We start from the raw sequence: 22,819 nt of genomic DNA on the forward strand, positions 1-22,819 counted from the left end.
GATCCTCCTTGATTCTTTGTATTTCTTGGTAAGAAAAAGGCTTATTAACTCTCATAGACTGATTATTTCTCCTGGGGGTGTTTCATGAAGAGGCAACAGCTTGTGTAGCTGTTCCTCAGTCTCTCTGGCTGCTCTGTGCATATGATCCCGGGGGTAGATTGGAGAAACCTGCTTTTCTTAATCTCTTTGTCTCCTGTCCTCCATTTCATCTCTTACTTCAATGGTCTGAGTCTCTATTGAAACCAGAGTAGTCTGAGGTAGTACTGAGACAGGAGTTGTTCGAACCTCTACATGTGCAGTTTGAATCTCAGTTTGGGTTTCCACTGAAACCAAGGCAACCCTTCTTGGTGGGGGGCAGGGGGGGTGGTCTCTGGCTTTCAGATTGCTCAGTTTGGAGCCCTGGTTACTGGGGCAAAGTAGGAGGACAGGAGGGAGTTGAAGGTTTCACACCCAAATATATACCCTTAGGACATAAGTCTGGCATATTTTTCAGAGAGAAAAAGGGCAACACATATGCTACTTCGACCTATTTCCCTTGTTTTCTACAGAACCAGTCTAATTGTAAAACAGTATTATACTTAAAAGACCCTACAACTGGCCACCATTAGCCGTCCTCCAGTGGGTACAGCAGCCATGCAGTATCACATAAGAAGACCAGGTATGTCTTCTTTAAGCCCTGAGGATCAAATCTATCCCAGATTTTCAGGATACAGTTCAAAGGAGTGAGGCTGGAATTGTTAGCTCCCATCTGTAAGAGAGGGGAAAAAAGCGACCAGCACCATCTTTCTACTGGAGGCGTCCTTCCCTGCTCTATATGGGGGTGTAGACAGACTTTACACCAAAAGCTTGTCTTTCCTGGTCGGACTTTGTCTGTCCCTTACTGACGCAGGTGTCATACTCATCCTTCCCGGTTCTACCACCAAAAAGGGGTGGGGATGCACCAGGGGTAGACCTGATGGCATCCCAAACTGAAGTCCAGCTCTTCACCATTAAAACCTTGCTTGCCTCTGATGCCACCCAGGGTGCAATCAGAGTAACCTTCTGGAATGCTTCCCAAGCTAAGACCACTGGGGGAAACATTTGTCACCTGAGTACCTGTGCACGACCCTGAGTATATTCCTGACCACAGTAAGACTGATACAAACATAAAACTGAGATATTCCTTCCAAGCATCACTACACCAGCATAAGAGCCTCCGCTGGTCCACTAAGAGCCAATGTTACCAAAGGAAAAAAACCCATTGTAGTTCCAATCCGAGTAACCTTTAAGCCCAGAGATGTTATTGGAGCTAGAGCTCCATCTAGCTTCCGAACTTTTGATTCCTAGTGAAGCTAGGTGCTTTCTGACTACCAATCCAAGTTTGGGACCTAAGTCACAGTTCACAGTAACAGCATAGATTGTCAGCTACACCTATAATTCCAGCTACTTGATAAACATTTCCAGACAGGTTGATAAGAAGCTGCTGACAAGAATCCCTTGAAGGTCTCCCAAGCCTCTAAACTTCTCTAACTGTCCTACTGTTTAATCTCTCCACTGAATCTCTCCACTGAAAAGTTAATATCTGGTTCTTCAGGCACCCTCTAAAACCCTGCCCTGACTTCCCAGCACCCCAGTAATTATTCTGGGGCATTCTGACTGGCAGTATTCATTAAGGATGCATTAAGCACCATGTGCTCTTGAGCCAATTGCCTGGGTTTGAATCCTATCTCTGTCATCTACTAGTTGTGTGATTTGGGGCTAATTAATCTTTATTTAACTCAGTTTTACTCATCTCTAAAATGGAGATGATAATGTATCTATCTTGGGAAGTTGTTTGAGACTAAAGGCAGAGCATTTAGAAGAGCTTGACACATAGTAAGTAAAATAAAATTATGTTATTTTTATTATTTATGCATGTTAAGTCACTTCAGTCATGTTTGACTCTTTGCAAGCCTATAGACTGTAGCTCACCAGGTTCCTGTGTCCATGGGATTCTCACAGAATGAGAATTGGAATGGGTTGCTATGACCCCCTCCAGGGAATCTTCCTGACCCAAGGATTGAACCTGCATCTCCTGCAGTTCCCACATTGCAGGCAGGTTCTTTACCACTGAGCCACCAGGGAAGCCCTTTATTGCCTGTATTAATGGATAAATATCTTGATTATCATCTCTCAGTAGTGTATTAGCCATCACTGTTGAGGAAAAAATGGGTGATTCCTGTTACTATCATTGTGCCCAGAATGTCTAGTACTGCTGCATATTCTAAACATCATTCCAGTGTTTTTGAGATCGGTGTGTATGGGACCTAGGAACTTTTCTTCTTTACCATCTACTTTATACTTTAAATTGATTGCCAACATTTAAAAAAAATCATAAAATTTCTAGTAAAAATCCAGATTTCTGGCATTCCTTGAAAATTTGGAAAACTGGCATCATGCGGGCCATATTTTGTGATGGCAACTCTTGGCCAGAGCCACATATTGGCTCCTTCTTTGGACTGATGTCAGCTCGGGTGTTCACCATTCAACCCACTGTGTCTCTTTGTTCCTTGCCTAGCACTGAGTCTGCTATCTTGGAACTAGAATAGCCTAACTCTATCACTTTCTTTATAACATGGAAGTCTTCCATAACAACACTTTATTGTCTATACTAGATTGTAATATTCTTTAGGAAAAAGACCATGTTTTATTTATTTTTACATCTTTGATTTTGCCTTACCCATAGTCCTTATTGTTTGGATTAGTGAAACTTAAGCTGATAGTGACTTAAGATGATTTTAATCTTCATTCAGGAAAGAGTTATTAAAACACAGTATAATTGTAAAAGAATATGTAATTGAACAAGTTGAGTGAACAAATTTTTATGAATCACACAGATAATCTTATAAAATAGAAGTGGAATTTCATCTAGTTTGACTGTCTGCTATGGTGATGTAGGAAGCTCCCCCAAGCTTTAATCATAGTGAATCTGTTTATGCATTGGCAAAACGTAGGTAATAATAAATGTTCCCTGAAAGTTGTTGTATTTAATTAGATGCAAAATATTAATTTTTTATTATGAAAATACTTATTAAATGTTATATACTTTCAGGGTATGATTGTACTTATAACAGTGTTTACATGAAAATGCTAAGGTTCCAGAGGACTTGTACTTAGTAGAAAAGGCAAAATTAGGACTCAAATCACATGAATCTTGCCTAGTACAGTTTTTACTGAAACATTCACATTGTAACTAAATGTAGTTAAGAAGTAAAAGAGAATAAAAATACTTTACTAGAGGTGGGGTAAACCTGGGATCCACAAAATTTGTCTGAGCTATTATAGAAATGATCATTTTTGTATATAAGAGAAAATCAAAGTCCTGAATTAAATGTATTCTTAATTTGAAAAAAAAAAGAGAGAGAGAGAGAGAGAGAGCATTTATTTTGGAGTCCAGGGGTTTTATTGGTGAAATTTTCAGGCTAGGAACTGGATAAATTGTCCTTGTTTTTCTCCTAATAAATTCCCCTTTTTGGTCTGGTTTGTATAAAGGCAGGTGAATATTACTAAAATAAACTTTCTCTGGGCTTCAGTCTCTGGCATTTAGGAAGCAGGTTGGCATTTTGGAAACCAGAAGACCTGTCTGTACTGTCTCCTTGCAACTCACTTCCATTGCTTTGGACAAGTTTTTCAGGATCTCACTTTTCTCATTTATAAGATGGAGATTCTGCCTCCCTGAAGGTTTTGCTGAGGACATGCGCCTGACAGAGTGCTCAATTTTAGCACATTGTTATTTAGTTGCGATTAGAATTTGAAGCTGAAAGAAATCTTAAGGTTTGTTTCATTTGATTCCTTCAATCTGTATGTGAGAGGATCCCTAATGGATCAAACTAATACTAAAGTTAGCCTACTCAGTTTCCTTTGATACTTATGTAACTAGCCTAGTAAGTAAGTGTTAGTCACTCAGTTGTGCCAGACTATTTCTGACCCCATGTACTGCAGCCCACCAGTCTCCTGTGTCCATGAGATTTTCCAGGCAAGGATACTGGAGTGGGTTGCCATTTCCTTCTCCAGGGGATTTTCCCAACCCAGGGATCAAACCTGGGTCTCCTGCATTGCAGGCAGATTACCAACTGAGCTAGAAGGGAAGCCCCCTTTGTATGTAATTTTCTAAATAAGACTTCTCTGAAATAACCAGAGATGTGAATATATAAAAACATTTACCAAAATTATAATTATATAATGTATATTTCTGGCAATGCAACTTTAGAAGTGGTGAATACATACAAGGCAATGGCACCCCATTCCAGTACTCTTGCCTGGAAAATCCAATGGACGGATGAGCCTGGTGGGCTGCAGTCCATGGGGTCGCTAAGAGTTGGACACCACTGAGCGACTTCACTTTCACTTTTCACTTTCAGGCACTGGAGAAGGAAATGGCAACCCACTCCAGTGTTCTTGCTTGGAGAATCCCAGGGATGGCGGAGCCTGGTGGGCTGCCAGGGAGTCGCACAGAGTTGGACACGACTGAAGCAACTTAGCAGCAGCAGTAGCAGCAGCAAGTCTAGTATATCACGTCAGAATATTATCCAAAGTCTGTAGGGAAAATTTGCACAAGTATTTGAATAAAATTATAAACTACTAGAAAAAAATAAATGGCTATATCTAATAATAAATAGCACATAATCCAATATAAGATCATCTGCAGTGAAATACCACAATTTTCTAAAATATGAGACTTTAAAATCACATACTTTATCCTATGAAGCATATCTTTTTAAAAACATAACAATAATAACAATATATCATAACTACACATAGACACAAAAATTTAAATTCATTTTTCCTGTTTTAACATTTAGAGATTAATTGATATAATTGACAATGGTAAAGATGTTCACCAGCAACAACCCTAGACATATTTGTAACTTGCCTTCAGATATGGAAACTTCAGAAATGGCTCTTCATTCTCTTCAAGAGAAAATGGCTCAAAACATTTTAGAATATAGATTTTTGACACTGACATTCTCTCCTCAAACCACAATGAGGAGTTTGTTTAAAAAAAAATGTAAAATAGCAGTGTTATCATAATTCTCTCCAGATTTATTCAAGTTGTTGAAAATGGCAAAACTTCATTTTTATGGCTGATAATATTCCATTGTGTATATATGCCATATTATCCTTAGTGAAATAAGTTGGATTAAGACAAGTACTATATAGTTTCTCTTACATGGGGATTTTAAAAAAACAAATGAATAAATACAACAAAACAGAAACAGACTCACAGATACAGAGAACAACCTACCAAAGTGGGGAGAAGTGGGGAGGGATGGGTGAAATACTAGTAGATGATTAAGTGGTACAAACTACTAAATAAGCTACAAGGATATGATGTGCCGCACAAGAAATATAGTCAATATTTTATAGTAACTTTGTATGGATTATGTGTTATAAAAATATTGAATGTTGTACACCTGAACCTAACATAATATTGTAAGTAAATTATACTTCATTTAAAAAAAAAATATATAAGAATTGACTTGGTAGAAGTAATGACACCTAAACAAAATTTAACATGGCAGAATCTGTAGTTGGTACATTATGATGTGCATAAAGTATCTAGCCTTCTACATAAAAATGGTTGATTCTTTTAGAAATTATTTCAGTGGATTAAAAATCAAGGGGATAATTGAGAAAGTCAACATCAACTTTTAAGTTTTAAAATATATTTATTTAGCTGTATGATGCAGGAAACTCAGACCTGGTGGTCTGTAATGACCTAAAGGGGTGGAATGGAATGGGAGGTGGGAGGGAAGCTCAAGAGGGAAGGGGACATATGTATGCCTATGGCTGATTCATGTTTATGTATGGCAGAAACTAACACAATATTGTAAAGCAATTATCCTCCAATTAAAAATAGAGTAAAAAAGAAAAAGATATATTCTTATTTATTTCAGCTGAGTCCCAAGACTGTAGGGATGATTCTGTCTGCTGATGAGGCAGAGACATCAAAGCTCTGCCTCTGCAGCCCTGCCTCAGTGTCCAGCTCCCTATGGAGAATAGCTCTTGACAACTCTGTCAAAGGATCCTGTCAAAGATTATGCCTAGGGTGTTGAAGTTAGGTTATTTTGTTTTAAAATGTTTTTCTTTGGGCTTCTCCAAGCTATAAAACACTTTGAGCATGACATTGTTTTACATATATAAAACAGTCACAAAATAGCATTGTACAAAAGCATGTGCTTTTTCAAAGCATTCAATAAATATTGATGCCATTAGGATGAGGGTAAGGAGAAGAGAATACTTATGGTCAAAAACATTAGAGATTCTAAAAAGAGAGAAAAATTATAAAAGAGAGCTTTTTAGCTAAAATGGGTTTGGTGAAATTACTTAAGGAAAAAAAATAATATAAAATATCCCAGAGTAAAAAATAATGATAGAAAATCTTGACTAGTTGGGCAACACTTTCATTTATTTCATGATCTTTTCTGTACCAAATATAAAGAAGATAAATAAAATCCATCTTGTCAGCACAATGTTGAGCATCTTAATTTTGAATTATTCAAGTAGATGTGGAAACAACAAAATTTACCTTGTTGTAAAAGTCTCTATAGTCACTTTTATATTTGGCTATCCAATCATTTTTTCCCCTTATACCCATATTTAATTGCATGTGCAATCTATAATTTGACTTTTTGTTTATTAATTATTTTAGGACACAAGAGATGAAGGTAATGAGACTAAGGCCAGCAGTGTGAGTAAATTGATGAGGACAAGAGAGAAAGTCACTAAACTACATATTTTTTCAACTGAAGTAGGAGAAATGGATATATCCAACTCAAAAGGTATCTTGCCATTATAATCCCTCAAGAATATGTTATCAAAGACAATCTCTATCTGGTCTCTTTTTCATAGAACTTTTTTTTTTTTCTATAGGGGAAGCAAAAAATTAAATAAAACTTACTCCTACATAGGCAACATAAAAGATGAACATATATGTTTACAGTATAAATATATAAAATAATAAAAATATTTAGAATTTAAAGGGAGATAGAACTAAAATAATAGTAGTAGGGAAAAGAGAGAACCGAAGGAACATATGAGTAAAAAGAGAGCATATTTCTTCTCTGAGAATGAGTGCAAAGATCATTACTGAGGGAGGCCACAGTAAAGGAGGGGGTCATGTTTTCATACCACATTTTGGAATTCCAACTAGACTCCAGTGAATTTGAAACAGCATTGAAACTAGGAGTTAGTTTGGACAGCACTCTCAATTCAGGAACAGTAGTGTTCTAAGGTGGAGAAGGAAATGGCAACCCACTCCAGTATTCTTGCCTGGAGAATTCCAGGGACGGGGGAGCCTGGTGGGCTGCCGTCTATGGGGTCGCACAGAGTCGGACACGACTGAAGTGACTTAGCAGCAGCAGCAGTGTTCTAAGGCAGGGGCAGTAAGAATGGTCAGTGCATAACAACAATAAAATGCAGTCAAACTTTTGTAGAGTTTATTACTCTTTTTAAATTCTTTACAGACAATGCATCGCCATATGGCTTACAACTAGGATGAACTACCCCCATGGCCCCTTACTTGATATGTCACTGCCTAGAAATAAATTATTTTCTTAAGTATTCTTCTTTATATCATATTGAAAGACAGTTGAAAACAATTTCTACATGTTTTAACACTTTTCTTACTTTTTTAAAATTGTAAATATAGTTGATTTACAATATTGTGTTAGTTTCAGGTATATAAAAAAGTGACTCAGTTATATACAGTTTTTCTCTCTTTTTTTTGTTTTTTTTTTAATTTTATTTTATTTTTAATCTTTACAATATTGTATTAGTTTTGCCAAATATCGAAATGAATCCGCCACAGGCATACCCGCATTCCCCATCCTGAACCCTCCTCCCTCCTCCCTCCCCTCCCCTCCCTCTGGGTCGTCCCAATGCACCAGCCCCAAGCATCCAGTACCATGCATCGAACCTGGACTGGCGACTCGTTTCATACATGATATTATACAGGTTTCAATGCTATTCTCCCAAATCTCCCCACCCTCTCCCTCTCCCACAGAGTCCATAAGACTGATCTATACATCAGTGTCTCTTTTGCTGTCTTGTACACAGGGTTATTGTTACCATTTTTCTAAATTCCATATATATGCGTTAGTATACTGTACTGGTGTTTTTCTTTCCGGCTTACTTCACTCTGTATAATAGGTTCCAGTTTCATCCATCTCATTAGAACTGATTCAAATGTATTCTTTTTAATGGCTGAGTAATACTCCATGGGCCAAAGAACTAAATAGACTTTTCTCCAAAGACATATAGATGGCTAACAAACACATGAAAAGATGCTCAACATCACTCATTATCAGAGAAATGCAAATCAAAACCACTATGAGGTACCATTTCACGCCAGTCAGAATGGCTGCAATCCATAAGTCTACAAGCAATAAATGCTGGAGAGGGTGTGGAGAAAAGGGAACTCTCTTACACTGTTGGTGGGAATGCAAACTAGTACAGCTACTATGGAGAACAGTGTGGAGATTCCTTAAAAAACTGGAAATAGAACTGCCTTATGATCCAGCAATCCCACTGCTGGGCATACACACTGAAGAAACCAGAAGGGAAAGAGACATGTGTACCCCAATGTTCATCGCAGCACTGTTTATAATAGCCAGGACATGGAAGCAACCTAGATGCCCATCAGCAGATGAATGGATAAGAAAGCTGTGGTACATATATACAGTTTTTCAAATTATTTTCCATTATAGTTTATTACAAGATACTGAATATTGTTCCCTGTGTTATATAGTAAGTCCTTGTTGCTTACATATTTTATATATAGTGATATGTATCTATCTGAAGAAGGACATGACAACTCACTCCAGTATTCTTGCCTTGAGAATCTCATGGACAGAGGAGCCTGGCAGGCTATAGTCATGGGATCGCAAAGAGTCAGACACAACTGAAGAGACTTAACACACACATATATGTCTGTTAATCCCATACTCCTATTTTTTTTTCCCTTCCCACTCTCCCTTTCCCCTTTGGTAGCCAAAAGTTTGTTTCTATGAATACCATAAGTCTACTACAGAAAACATAAGGGTGTTTGTGTTTTATATATAGATACATCTTATTTTCTTAGATTCCATGTATAAGTGATAGATATATATATAGATATAGATATATAGATATATATAGATAGATATCTTTGATTTACTTCACTCAGTAGGATGATCTCTAGGTCCATACATGTTTCTGCAGATAGCAATATTTTTTTTTTTTTTGGCTGAGTAATATTTCACTGTGTGTGTGTGTGTGTGTGTGTGTGTGTGTCCATATATGTGTATATATATATTTCGGAGAAGGCAATGGCAACCCACTCCAGTACTCTTGCCTGGAAAATCCCATGGACAGCAGAGCCTGGTGGGCTGCAGTCCATGGGGTCGTGAAGAGTCGGATACGACTGGGTGACTTCACTTTCACATTTCACTTTAATGCACTGGAGAAGGAAATGGCAACCCACTCCAGTGTTCTTGCCTGGAGAATCCCAGGGATAGAGGAGCCTTGTGGGCTTCCGTCTATAGTGTCACACAGAGTTGGACACGACTGAAGCGACTTAGCAGCAGCAGCAGTGCATATATATGTATATATATATGGTTGGTGCAAAAGTAATCGCGGTTTTGACAGTGTTGAACTTTGCTGTTTGATGTTGGAATACATTCTTAAATAAATGTGGTTATGTTATACATTTTAATGCACTTTTTTTTTGTTAATGACATTACTTGTTGTGTATTTTATATTCATTTTAGACTATGGAAATGATGTTACACAAAAAGCAAATTCAAGAGATTTTCTTATTCAAGTGCAAAATGGGTCATAAAGCAGCAGAAACAACTTGCAGCATCAACTTATTTTGTCCAGAAACTGCAAATGAACGTATTGTGCAGTAGTGGTTCAATTAGTTTTACAAAGGAGATGAGAGCCTTGAATATGAGGGGCATAGTGGCCAGTCATCTGAACTTGACAACGGTGAATTGAGAGAAGTCATGGAAGCTGATCCTCTTAAAACTAGACAAGAATTTTTCAAAGAACTCAAGTTTGACCATTTGCTTCATTCAGGATTTGAAGCAAATTGGAAAGGTGGAAAAGCTCAATAAGTGAGCTGACTGAAAATAAAAACAAATCATCTTTTGAAGTGTCCTCTTCTCTTATTCTACACAAATACAATGAATCATTTCTCGATCAGATTGTGATGTGAGGTGAAAAGTGGATTTTATATGACAGTCAGTGATGACCAGGTTAGCAATTGGACAGAAAAGAAGCTCCAGTGCACTTCCCAAAGCAAAACTCACAGCAAAAAATGTGCTGCTGAGATGACCTACTACAGCTTAACAAATCCTGGCAAAACCATTATATCTGAGAAGTATGCTCAGCAAATCAATGAGATGCACCAAAAATTGAAACTCCTGAAGCCAGAATTGGTCAACAGAAAGGCCCCAATTCTTCTCCATGCCAACACCCTAATGCACATCATATAACCACTGCTTCAAAAGTTAGATGAATTAGGTTACGAAGTTTTGCCTCATCCACCATATTCACCTTACCTCTTGCCAACTGACTACTACTTCTTCAAGCATCTCAACAACTTTTTGAAGGTAAAATGCTTCCACAATCCATAAGAAGCAGAAAATGCTTTGCAAGAATTCATCGAATCCCAAAGCATGGGCTTTTGCACTACAGGAATAAACAAACTTATTTCTCATTGACAAAAATGTGTTGATTGTAATGGTTCCTACTTTGATTAATAAAGATGTGTTTGAGTTTAGTTATAATGATTTAAAATTCGTGGTCCAGACCCACAATTACATTTGTACCAACCTACTCATATACCAGTAATACTTTCCAGAGACACTTGGAGGGCACAGACAAAACTTTGTGTACACCAGGACCCAGGGACAGGAGCAGTAACCACAAGAGACTGAACCAGGCCTGCCTGTGAGTGTTTGAAGGTCTCCTTCAGAGGCATGGGACAGCAGTGGCCTGCTGTGGGGCCACAGGCACTGGCTTCAGGAGTCCTGGGAGGAGTGGCGTGTGGCATAAGTCCTCTTGGAGGAGGTTGCCACTAGCCCCACCATAAAGCCACCAGGTGGGCAACCCACAAATTGCAGAAAAATACCAAAGAAGTTCTCACACTGTTGCAAAAGTTCTAGGCCCCACCACAGACTTCCTAACCTGGGAATCCAGCAAAGGACTAAGAATACCAAGGGAATCTGATGTGAAGGTCAGCAGGATTTGATTACAGAACTTCCACAGGACTGAAGAAACAGAGACTATTGGAGGGTACAAACAAAACCTTGTGTGCACCAGGACCTAAGAGAAAAGAGCAATGAACCTACAAGAGACTGAGCCAGATTTGCCTGTGAGTGTTTGGGAGTCTCCAGTGGAGGTGTGGGTTGACAGTGGCCTGCTTCAGGGTCAGGTACACTGGCAGCAGTATTCCTGGGAAGCATAGTGTGCTGGCATGTCTTTTGGTCAGATCAAGCTACAGGAAGAGGACAACCCCACCAATAAGCAGAAAATTGGATGAATGATTCACTGAGCATGGCCTACCAGAACAAGACCCTCTGCCTACCAGAACAAGACCCTCTGCCTACCAGAACAAGACCCAGTTTTTCCCACAGCCAGTCCTTCTCATCAAGAAGCTTCTAAAAGCCTCTTATCCTCATCCATGAGAGGGCAGAGAGAATGAAAACCACAGTCAGAGAAAACTAACCAAAATGATCATATGCATCACAGATTTGTGTAACTCAATGAAACTATGAGCTATGCCATGTAGGGCCACCCAAGACGAATGGGTAAAAATGAAGAGTTCTGACAAAATGTGGTGCCCTGGAGAAGGGAATGGCAAACCTCTTCAGCATTCTTGCTTTGAGAATCCCATGAATACTATGAAAAACAAAAAGATATGACACAAAGATATGAAAGATGTCAGTAGGTGTCCAATATGCTACTGAAGAAGAGTAGGGAAATAGCTCCATAAGGAATAGAGGCTGAGCCAAAGCAAGCATCCACAATTCCCAGTTGTGAATATATCTGATGGTGAAAGTAAAGTCTGATTCTGTAAAAAGCAATGTTGCAAAGAACCTGGAATGTTAGGTCCATGAATCAAGGAAAATTGGAAGTAGTCAAACAGAAGATAGCAAGAGTGAATCAAAATTTTAGAAATCAGTGAACTAAAATGGATGGGAATTGGTGAATTTAATTCAGATGACCAATACATCTACTACTGTGGTCAAGAATCACTTAGAAGAAATGGAAAAGCCCTCACAGTCAACAAGAGATCCAAAATGCAGTACTTGGGTGCAATCTCAAAAATGACAGAAGGATCTCAGTTCATTTCCAAGGCAGACCATTCATTATAACAGTAATCCAAGTCTATGCTTCAACCAATGATGCTGAAATGGAATGGTTCTTGAAGACCTACAAGACCCTCTAGAACAAACACCAAAAAAAAAAAAAAAAAAAATGTCCTTTACATCATAGGGGATTGAAATGCAAATGTAGGAAGTCAAAAGATACCTGTAGTAATAGGCAAGTTTGGCCTTGGAGTACAAAATGAAGCAGATCAAAGGCTAACAGAGTTTTGTCAAGAAAATGCAGTGGTCATGGCAAACACTTTCTTCAAAAAACACAAGGGATGACTTTACACATGGACATCACCAGATGGTCAATACTGAAATCAGATTGATTATATTCTTTGCAGCCAAAGATGTAGAAGCTCTACACAGTCAGCAAAATAAGACTGGGAGCTAACTGCAGCTCAGATCATGAACTCCTTATTGCCAAATTCAGACTTAAATTGAAACAGTAGGGAAACCACCTATTTAGGTCATTCAGATACGACCTAAATCAAATCCCTTATGATTATACAGTTGAAGTGACAAATGGATTCAAGGGATTAGATCAGGTAAACAGAGTGCCAGAAGAACTATGGGTGGAGGCTTGTAACATTGTATAGGAGATGGTGATCAGAACCATTCCCAAGAAAAAGAAATGACACAAGAGAAAATTGTTGTCTGAGGAGGCCTTACAAATAGCTGAGAAAAGGAACGAAACAAAATGCAAAAGAGAAAAGAAAAAGATATACCCATTTGAATGCAGAATTCCAAATAATAAGAAGAAGAGATTTAAAAGCCTTCTTAACTGACCATTGCAAAGAAATAAAGGAAAAACAATAGAATGGAAAGACTAGAGATTGTTCAAGAAAATCTAGAGCTACCAATGGAACATTTCATGCAAAGATGGGCACAATAAAAGACAGAAATGATATGGACCTAATGGAAGTAGAAGATATTAAAAAGAAGTGGCAAGAATACACAAAACTATACAAAAAAGTTCGCAATGACCCAGATAACCACGATGGTGTGATCACTTATCTAGAGCCAGACATCCTGGAGTGCAAAGTCAAGTGTGTCTTAGGAAGCATCACCATGAACAAAGCTAGTGGAGTCGGAGTTGATGAAATAGCTGAGCTATTTCAAATCCTAATGATGATGCTGTGAAAGTGCTGCACTCGATATGCCTGCAAATTTGGAAAACTCAGCAGTGGAAACCAGACTGGAAGAGATCAGTTTTCATTCCAATCCCAAAGAAGGGCAATGCCAAAGAATATTCAAACTACTGCACCATTACACTCATTTCACATGCTAGCAAGGTAAAGCTCAAAATCGTTCAAGTTAGGCTTCAACAGTACGTGAATTGAGAACTTCCATATCTACAAGATGGATTTAGAAAAGACAGAGGAACCAGAGATCAAATTGCCAACATACTTCAGATAACAGAAAAATCAAGAGAATTTCAGAGAAACATCTACTTCTGCTTCAGTGACTACATCAAAGCCTTTGACTGTGTGGGTCACAACAAGCTGTGGAAATTTTTTTTTAAAATTAAAATACCAGACCTCCTTACCTGTCTCCTGAGAAGCTTGTATTCAGGTCAGGAAGCAACAATTAGAACAAGATATGGAATCATGGACTGGTTCAAAATTGGGAAAGGAGTCCATCAAGGTTGTATATTGTCAGTCTGCTTATTTAACATATGCAGAGTACATCATGCAATATAATGGGCTGGATAAATCTCATACTGGAATCAAGATTGCTGGAAGAAATACCAATAACTTCAGATATGCAGGTGACACCACCCTTATGGCAGATAGTGAAGAAGAAGTGAAGAGCCTCTTGACAAAGGTGAAAGAGGAAAATGAAAAAGCTGGCCTAAAACTCAATATTCAAAAAGCTCAGATCATAGTATCTAGTCCCATCACTGCATGGCAAATAGATGGGGTAAAAGTGAAAAAGTGACAGACTTTATATTCTTGGGCTCCAACATCACTACGGATGGTGACTGAAGCCATGAAATTAAAAGACTTTTGCTCTTTGGAAGAAAAGCTATGACAAACCTAGACACTGTTAAAAAGCAGAGACATCACTCTGGTAGCAAAGGTCAAGTATGGATGTGATATTTGGACCATAAAGAAGGCTGAGCACCAAAGTATTTAAGCTTTCAAACTGTGTTGCTGGAGAAGATTCTTGAGAGTCCTTTGGGAAGCAAGGAGATTAAACCAGTCAATCCTAAAGGAAATAAATCCTGAATACTCATTAGAAGGACTGATGCTGAAACTGAAGCTCCAATAATTTGGCCACTTGATGCGAAGATCTGACTCATTGAAAAAGACCATGATGCTGGGAAAGATTTAGGGCAGGAGGAGAAGGGGGTGACAGAGGATGAGATGACTGGATGGCATCATTGAACATGAATTTGAGGAAACTCCACCAGATAGTGAAGGACAGATAATCCTGGAGTGCTACAGTCCATGGGATTACAAAGAGTTGCAACTGAGTGACTGAACAACAGTAACAAATATTCCACTGTATTTATCCCACTCCAGTATTCTTGCCTGCAAACACTCATGAACAGAAGAGCCTTGTTGATACAGTCTATAGTGTCCCAAAAGAGTCAGATATGACTTAGTGACTAAACAACAAAGCAAAGCTTTGGGGGTTTCCCTTGTGGCTCAGTGGTAAAGAATCCACCTGCCAGTGCAGGAGACATGGGCTTGATCTCTGGGTTGGGAAGATCCCATGGGGAAAGAAGTGGAAACCCATTCATTCCAGTATTCTTGCCTGGGAAATCCCAGGAAGAGATGACCCTGGCAGGCTACAGTCCAGGGGGTCAAAAAAGAGTTGGACATAACTTTGCAAATAAGAAACAAACAACAACATATACCACACTTTCTTAAGCTGCTGCTGCTAAGTCACTTCAGTCGTGTCTGACTCTGTGTGACCCCATAGACGGCAGCCCACCAGGGTCCCCCATCACTGGGATTCTCCAGGCAAGAATACTGGAGTGGGTTGCCATTTCCTTCTCCAATGCCTGAAAGGGAAGTTGCTCAGTCGTGTCCAACTTTTTGTGACCCCATGGACTGCAGCCTACCAGGCTCCTCCATGGGATTTTCCAGGCAAGAGTACTGGAGTTGGGTGCCATTGCCTTTTCCATTTCTTAAGCTAGTCATACATTAATGGGCATTTGTGTTGTTTCCATGACTCAGCTCAGTTCAGTTCAGTCACTCAGTTGTGTCCAACTCTTTGAAACTCCATGGACTACAGCACGCCAGGCCTCCCTGTCCATCACCAACTCCCAGAGTTCACTCAAACTCACGTCCATCGAGTTGGTGATGCCATCCAGCCATCTCATCGCCTGTCGTCCCCTTCTCCCCCAACCCCCTTCAATCTTTCCCAGCATCAGGGTCTTTTCAAATGAGTCACTTCTTCACATCGGGTGGCTAAAGTATTGAAGTTTCAGCTTCAGTATCAGTCCTTCCAATGAATATTCAGGATTGATTTCCTTTAGGATAGACTTGTTGGATCTCCTTGCAGTCCAAGGGACTCTCAAGAGTCTTCTCCAACACCACAGTTCAAAAGCATAAAGCTGAGTTCTTTGGCACTCAGCTTTCTTTATAGTCCAACTCTCACATACATACATGACTACTGGAAAAACCATAGCTTTGACTAGATGGACTTTTGTTTGCAAAGCAATGTCTGCTTTTTAATATGCTGTCTAGGTTGGTCATAAATTTTATTCCAAGGAACAAGTGTCTTTTAATTTCATGGCTGTAGTCACCATCTGCAGTGATTTTGGAGCCCCCCAAAATAAAGTCTCTTACGGTTTCCACATGTATTTGCCATGAAGTGATAGGACTAGATGCCACAATCTTACTTTTCTGAATGCTGAGTTTTAAACCAACATTTTCACTCTCCTCTTTCACTTTTGTCAAGAGGCTCTTTAGTTCTTCACTTTCTGCCATAAGGGTGGTGTCATCTGCATATCTGAGGTTATTGATATTTCTCCCAGCAATCTTGACTCTAGCTTGTGCTTCATCCAGCCTAGTATTTCTAATGAGGTACTCTGCACATAAAATAAGCAGGTGACAATATACAGCCTTGACGTACTCCATTCCCAATCTGGAACGAGTCTGTTGTTCCATGTCCAGTTCTAACTGCTGCTTCCTGACCTGCATACAGATTTCTCAAGAGGCAGGTAAGGTGGTCTGGCATTCCCATCTCTTTTATAATTTTCCAGAGTTTGTTTTGGTCCAAACAGTCAAAGGATTTGGCATAGTCAACAGAGCAGAAATAGATGTTTCCTGGAACTCTCTTGCTGTTTCAGTGATCCATCAGATGTTGGCAATTTGATCTCTGGTTTCTCTGCCTTTTCTAAATGCAGCTTGAACATCTGGCAGTTCACAGCTCACATACTGTTGAAGCCTGACTTGAAGAATTTTGAGCATTACTTTGCTAGCATGTAAGATGAGTGCAATTGTGCGGTAGGTTGAGCATTCTTTGGCATTGCATTTCTTTGGGATTGGAATGAAAACTGACCTTTTCCAGTCCTGTGGCCACTGCTGAGTTTTCCAAATTTGCTGGCATATTGAGTGCAGCACTTTCACAGCATCATCTTTCAGGATTTGAAATAGCACAACTGGAATTCCATCACCTCCATTAGCTTTGTTCATAGTGATGCTTCCTAAGGCCCACTTGACTTCACATTCCAGGATGTCTGCCTCTAGGGCAGTGATCACATCATTGTGATTATCTGGGTCATGAAGATCTTTTTTGTATAGTTCTTCTGTGTATCCTTGCCACCTCTTCTTAATATCTTCTGCTTCTGTTAGGTCCATACCATTTCTGTCCTTTATTGTGCCCATCTTTGCATGAAATGTTCCCTTGGTATCTCTAATTTTCTTGAAGAGATCTCTAGACTTTCCCATTCTATTGTTGTTCTCTATTTCTTTGCATTGATCACTGTGGAAGGTTTTCTTATCTCTCCTTGCTATTATTTGGAACTCTGCATTCAGATGGGTATATCTTTCCTTTTCTCCTTTGCCTTAGCTTCTCTTCTATTCACAGCTATTTGTAAGCTTTCCTTAGACAACCATTTTGCCTTTTTGCATTTCTTTTCCTTGTCTAGACTATTGTAAATAGTTCTGTTATGAATACTGTGGTACATGTATCCTTTCAAATTAAAGCTTTCATATATTTTCTGGATATGTGACCAGGAGTATGATTGTTGGATCATATGGTAGCTCTATTTTTAATTTTTAAAGGAGCTTCCATATAGTTTTCCAATAGTGGCTGCACCCTTTTTCCCACCCATTATTTTCCCACCAACAGTATAAGAGATTCCACACTCTATCAAATATTTATTTGTAGACATTTTGGTGATAGATATTCTGACTGCTGTGATATGATACCTCACTGTTTTTGATTTGCCATAATTGGTGATTATAATCATAATTGGTGATGTTGAGCATCTTTTCATTTGCCTGTTGGCCATGTGGATGTCTCTTTGGAGACATGTCTACTTCATTTTGTGCAAATGGCCATACTACCCAAAGTAATCTGTAGATTTAATCAGAACCTTATCAAATTATCCAGGAAATTTTTCACAGAACCAGAACAAATAACTCTAAAATTTATATGGAACCACAAAAGACTCAGTATTGCCAAAGTCCTGAGGAAAATGTACAAGCTGGAGGTCTAATCCTTCCAGATTCCAGACAATATTGCAGAGCTACAGTAATCAAAATATCATGGTATTGGCACAAAAACAGGCAAACATATCAATGGAACAGAATACAGAGCCTAGAAAGAAACCCACATACCTAAGGTCAATTAATCTTTGTCAAAGGAGGCAAGCCTACACAATGGAAGGGAAAAAAAAAGTCTCTTCAGCAATTGGTGTTGGGAAAGCTGAACAGCTGGATATAAATCAATGAAATTAGAACACTCCCTCACACCATACACAAAAACAAACTCAAAATGGTTTAAAGACCTAAATGTAACATGACATAATAAAACACCTAGAAGACATAAATTGTGACAATATTTTATTACATTAGTCAATATTTTCTTTAGAGCAAGGCAAAAGAAATAAAAACAAAAATAAACAAATGGTATCTAATTAAATTTAAAAGCTTTTGCACAGCAAAGGAAACCATCAACAAAACACAAAAGACAATCTATGGAATGGGAGAAAATATTTGCAATGACATGACCAACATGAGATTAATATCCAAAATATTTATACAGCTCAATATCAAGAAAACAACCTAATCAAAAGTGGGCAGAAGGTCTTAACACTTTTTTTTGTTTGTTTCTACAGAAAAGAATAGAAACCTCAGAGTGTGCCACAAACTGGGGGATACCGACAAACCAGTCATGGCGCCTGGCTCTCCTGAATCTCATTTGACACCAGATGACAAGGACTCCAAAGATCAGACAGTAGCAATAAAACCATTGTCCCTTCCAACATTAATCAATGATCCTGGTGATGAATTTCACCCAAACTCCAGTGATACTGGTAAGGACTATGGAACAAACTGTTTTATGGGTATAGCCACTAATCTCAAATTTGTATCTGAGTTAATGATAATGTGATGTTGGATGTTAGCTTGGGAGTCAGAATACTTGTAATTTATACACCTATCACTTTATAAAAATGCTTTAGTTTTCTTTGCCCAGTAGGCTGCTCACCTGAAAAACGAAGAGTTGCAATGGATGATCTCTCAAGTCTTTTCTAAAAGTGAAAATCTGTTATTCTATTTTTTTTTTTTTTCTTTTTTAGATTCTATTCCCATGCAGGTCATTGTAGAGTATTGAATAGAGTTTCCTGTGATACACAGTAGGTTCATTAGCTATCTGTTTTATATATAGCAGAGAAGGCAATGGCACCCCACTCCAGTACCCTTGCCTGGAAAATCCCATTGGCGAAGGAGCCTGGTAGGCTGCAGTCCATGGGGTCGCGAAAAGTCGGACACAACTGAGCAACTTCCCTTTCACTTCTCACTTTCATGCATTGGAGAAGGAAATGGCAACCCACTCCAGTATTCTTGCCTGGAGAATCCCAGGGACGGGGGAGCTTGGTGGGCTTCCGTCTATGGGGTCACACAGAGTCGGACACGACTGAAGTGACTTGGCAGCAGCAGCAGCACTGCATATATGTCAATCCCAATCTCCCAAGTTACCCATCCCCCATTCCCTGCTTAATATCTCTGTTTTCTATATCTGTGACTCAATTTATGCTTTGTTAATAGGATCATTTTTACCATTTTTTTAATGCCTCATATAAGCAATATAATACGATATTTGTTTTTGTCTGACTTACTTCACTCAGTATGACAATTGTTAGATTCATCCATGTTGCTACAAATGGCATTATTGCATTCTTTTTTATAGCTGAATAATTATCATTGTATATATGTGCCACCTCTTTATCAATTCCTCCATGAATAGACATTTAGTATTGCAAGTAGTGCTGCAATGAACCTTGGGGGTGCATGTACCCTTTTGAATTATGTTTTTTTCTGGATATATGGTGTGAAGTGATACCTTATTTTAGTTTTGATTTGCATTTGTCTAATAATTACTGATATTGACCATCCTTCCATGTGCCTCTTGGCCATCTATATGTCTTCTTTGAAGAAATGTCTATTTAGATCTACTTATTATGTGATTAGGTTGTTTGTTTGTTTTTTATATTGAGCTGCATGTGTTTTTTGTATATTTTGGAGATTTGTCCCTTGTTGGTTGCTTCATTTGCAAATATCTTCCCCCATTCAGTGAGTTGTCTTTTCTTTTTGCTTATGGTTTTCTTTAGTGTGCAACAGTTTTTAAGTTTAATTAAGTCTCATTTGTTTATTTTTGTTTTTATTTTCATTACTCTTGGAGGTGGATCAAAAAAGATATTGCTATGTCAGAGAGTGTTCTGCCTATGCTTTTCTCTAAGAGTTTTTTTCAATGTAATTCTGAAAACCCTAGCCACAGCAATCAGAGAGGAAAAAGAAGGAAAAAGAATGCAAATTGGAAAAGAAGTAAAAATGTCAGTTTTTGCTGATGACATAATACTATACTAAGAAAATCCTAAAGATGAAACTATTAAAATTCATGAGTGAATTCAGTAAAATTGAAAGATACAAAATTAATACACAGAAATCTCTCTCATTTCTACACATTAACAATGAAAAATCAGAGAGAGAATTAAGGAAACAATACAATTTACCATCACATCAAACGGAATAAAATACCTTTGAATAAACTTACCTACAAAGACAAAATACCTGTATTCTGAAAACTATAATATACTTATGACAGAAATTGAAGATGACACAACAGATAGAAAGATATAACATGTCCTTGGATTGGAAGAATCAATATTGTCAAAATGACTACTGAAGCCAATCTTCAGATCCAAAGCTGCTGCTGCGCTAAGTCGCTTCAGTCATGTCCGACTCTGTGTGACCCCATAGACGGCAGCCCACCAGGCTCCCCCGTCCCTGGGATTCTCCAGGCAAGAACACTGGAGTGGGTTGCCATTTCCTTCTCCAATGTGTGAAAGTGAAAAGTGAAAGTGAAGTCGCTCAGTCGTGTCCAACTCTTAGCGACCCCATGGACTGCAGCCTACCAGGCTCCTCCGCCCAGGGGATTTTCCATGCAAGAGGACTGGAGTGGGGTGCCATTGCCTTCTCCTCAGATCCAAAGCAACCCCTATCAAATTACCAATAGCATTTTCACAGAATTAGAATGAAAATTTTCACAATTTGTATGGAGACACAAAAGACTCCAAATGGCCAAGGACAATCTTGAGAAAGAAAAAGAGATTCTTCCAAAATCTGTTCCCTGACTTCAGACTATAGTGCTGTATTTGTTTAGTCACTATGTCTTGTCTGACTTGTTTGAAACCCTATGGACTGTAGCCAGCCAGGATCCTGTATCCATGGGATTTCCCAGGCAAGAATACTGGAGTGAGTTGTCGTTTCCTTCTCCATGGGATCTTCTCAACCCAAGGATTGGATCCATGTCTTCTACATTAGCAGGCAGATTCTTTACCACTGAGCCACCAGGGAAGCCCTCAGACATAGTACAAAACTACAAATAAAAACAGTATGTTACTGTCACAAAAACATAGAAATATAGATCAATGGAATTGGATAAAAAGCCCAGAGATAAACCCACATACCTACGGTCATTTAATCTGTGAAAAAGGAGGCAAGAATATACAATGGAGAAAAGATAGACTCTTCAGTAAGGGGTGCTGATAAAGTTGGACAGCTACATGTAAAAGAATGAAATTAGAACCCCACACACAAAAATAAACTCAAAATTGATGAAAGACCTAAAATTAAGGTCAGATACTAGAAATTCTGCTATTCTAAATTTGTGGGTTATCAACAATAACATAGCTATTTTGGCCTATGAGTTTATTGGTCAAAAAATTGGGATCCTTGAGATAGATACTAATTTAAAATAATTTAAAATCTATTTATTCCACATGGGAATTCATGATGAAAAGACTGAAGAAACAAGGTTTGGAAGAGTAGAAATGTATCAGGGTGTGAGGTTAGAAGTACTGTCTACCAGCTGTTCACACTTCTGATACCAGTTTCAAGATGAGATGTTCCCTAAATTTTTTTTTGGTAATTGGCTACAAGAATTCAGAACTCACTGAAAGCTATTATGCTCAAGATTATGGTTTTTTACAGTGAAAAAAATATGCAGATTAAAGTCAATCAATGGAAAATATTCATGATAAAGTGTCCAAGGAACTTCTAAGCATGTAGCTCCCATTTGTTCTCTCCTAATGAAGTCATGGACAGCACTGTTCTCTTGGCAATGACTTGCAACAAAGTAATTGAAGTATTGCCAACCAGGGACGCTGACCTGAGCCTTGGTGTGCCCAGTCTTTATTGGAGCTCCACAGTCAACTCCACAGTCAGCTCCACACAGCTGACCTCAGTCTCCAGGCCCACTGGGGTCAAGTTGATACCACATGACTCAATAATAAATGACATTGCTGGACTTTCTACTTTGGCCACAGACCAAAGACATCCTGTCCTCATCAGACAGGACATCCTAAGGGATTATGTATTACCCACCAGGGCTAAGTGTAAAGGCCAGAGCTCTTCTGGGGCAAGGTAAAATTCTCTATTACATACAAGGCCTAAGGATGACAAAGAGGCAAAGTGTGAACAATATCAGGACTCCATATATATTAGTTTTCTGTTGTCTCTGAACAAATTTATCATTTTAAAAGAACACAATTCATTATATCACAGTTATGTACACTAGAAGTTTGGGCTAGCACAGTTTATTTCTCTACTTTCAAGTATGGCAAGACCAAAGTCAAGGTGTTGTCCATCTCATATTTTAGCCAGAGACTCTAAGAAGCAATACACTTCCAAGACCATTTAGATTGTTGGGAGAACACTGTTCTTTGCAGTCACTGGACTGAGGTTCCCTGTTCCGTG

General features: G+C 38.7%; 1 protein-coding gene across 1 annotated transcript in view; it reads left to right on the forward strand.

Moving 5' to 3' along the window:
• The window catches only part of LGSN (lengsin, lens protein with glutamine synthetase domain), a 67,717-nt gene that overhangs the window by 34,790 nt on the left and 10,108 nt on the right, over nucleotides 1-22,819 (forward strand). Inside the window, exons 3-4 of the mRNA XM_070801196.1 lie at nucleotides 6,671-6,800; nucleotides 18,679-18,876. Coding sequence (XP_070657297.1) covers nucleotides 6,671-6,800; nucleotides 18,679-18,876 — 328 coding nt within the window. The remainder of the gene's footprint in view (nucleotides 1-6,670; nucleotides 6,801-18,678; nucleotides 18,877-22,819) is intronic.

The sequence above is a fragment of the Bos indicus genome, chromosome 2 (genome assembly GCF_029378745.1).
Source record: "Bos indicus isolate NIAB-ARS_2022 breed Sahiwal x Tharparkar chromosome 2, NIAB-ARS_B.indTharparkar_mat_pri_1.0, whole genome shotgun sequence".
Lineage (NCBI taxonomy): Eukaryota > Metazoa > Chordata > Mammalia > Artiodactyla > Bovidae > Bos > Bos indicus.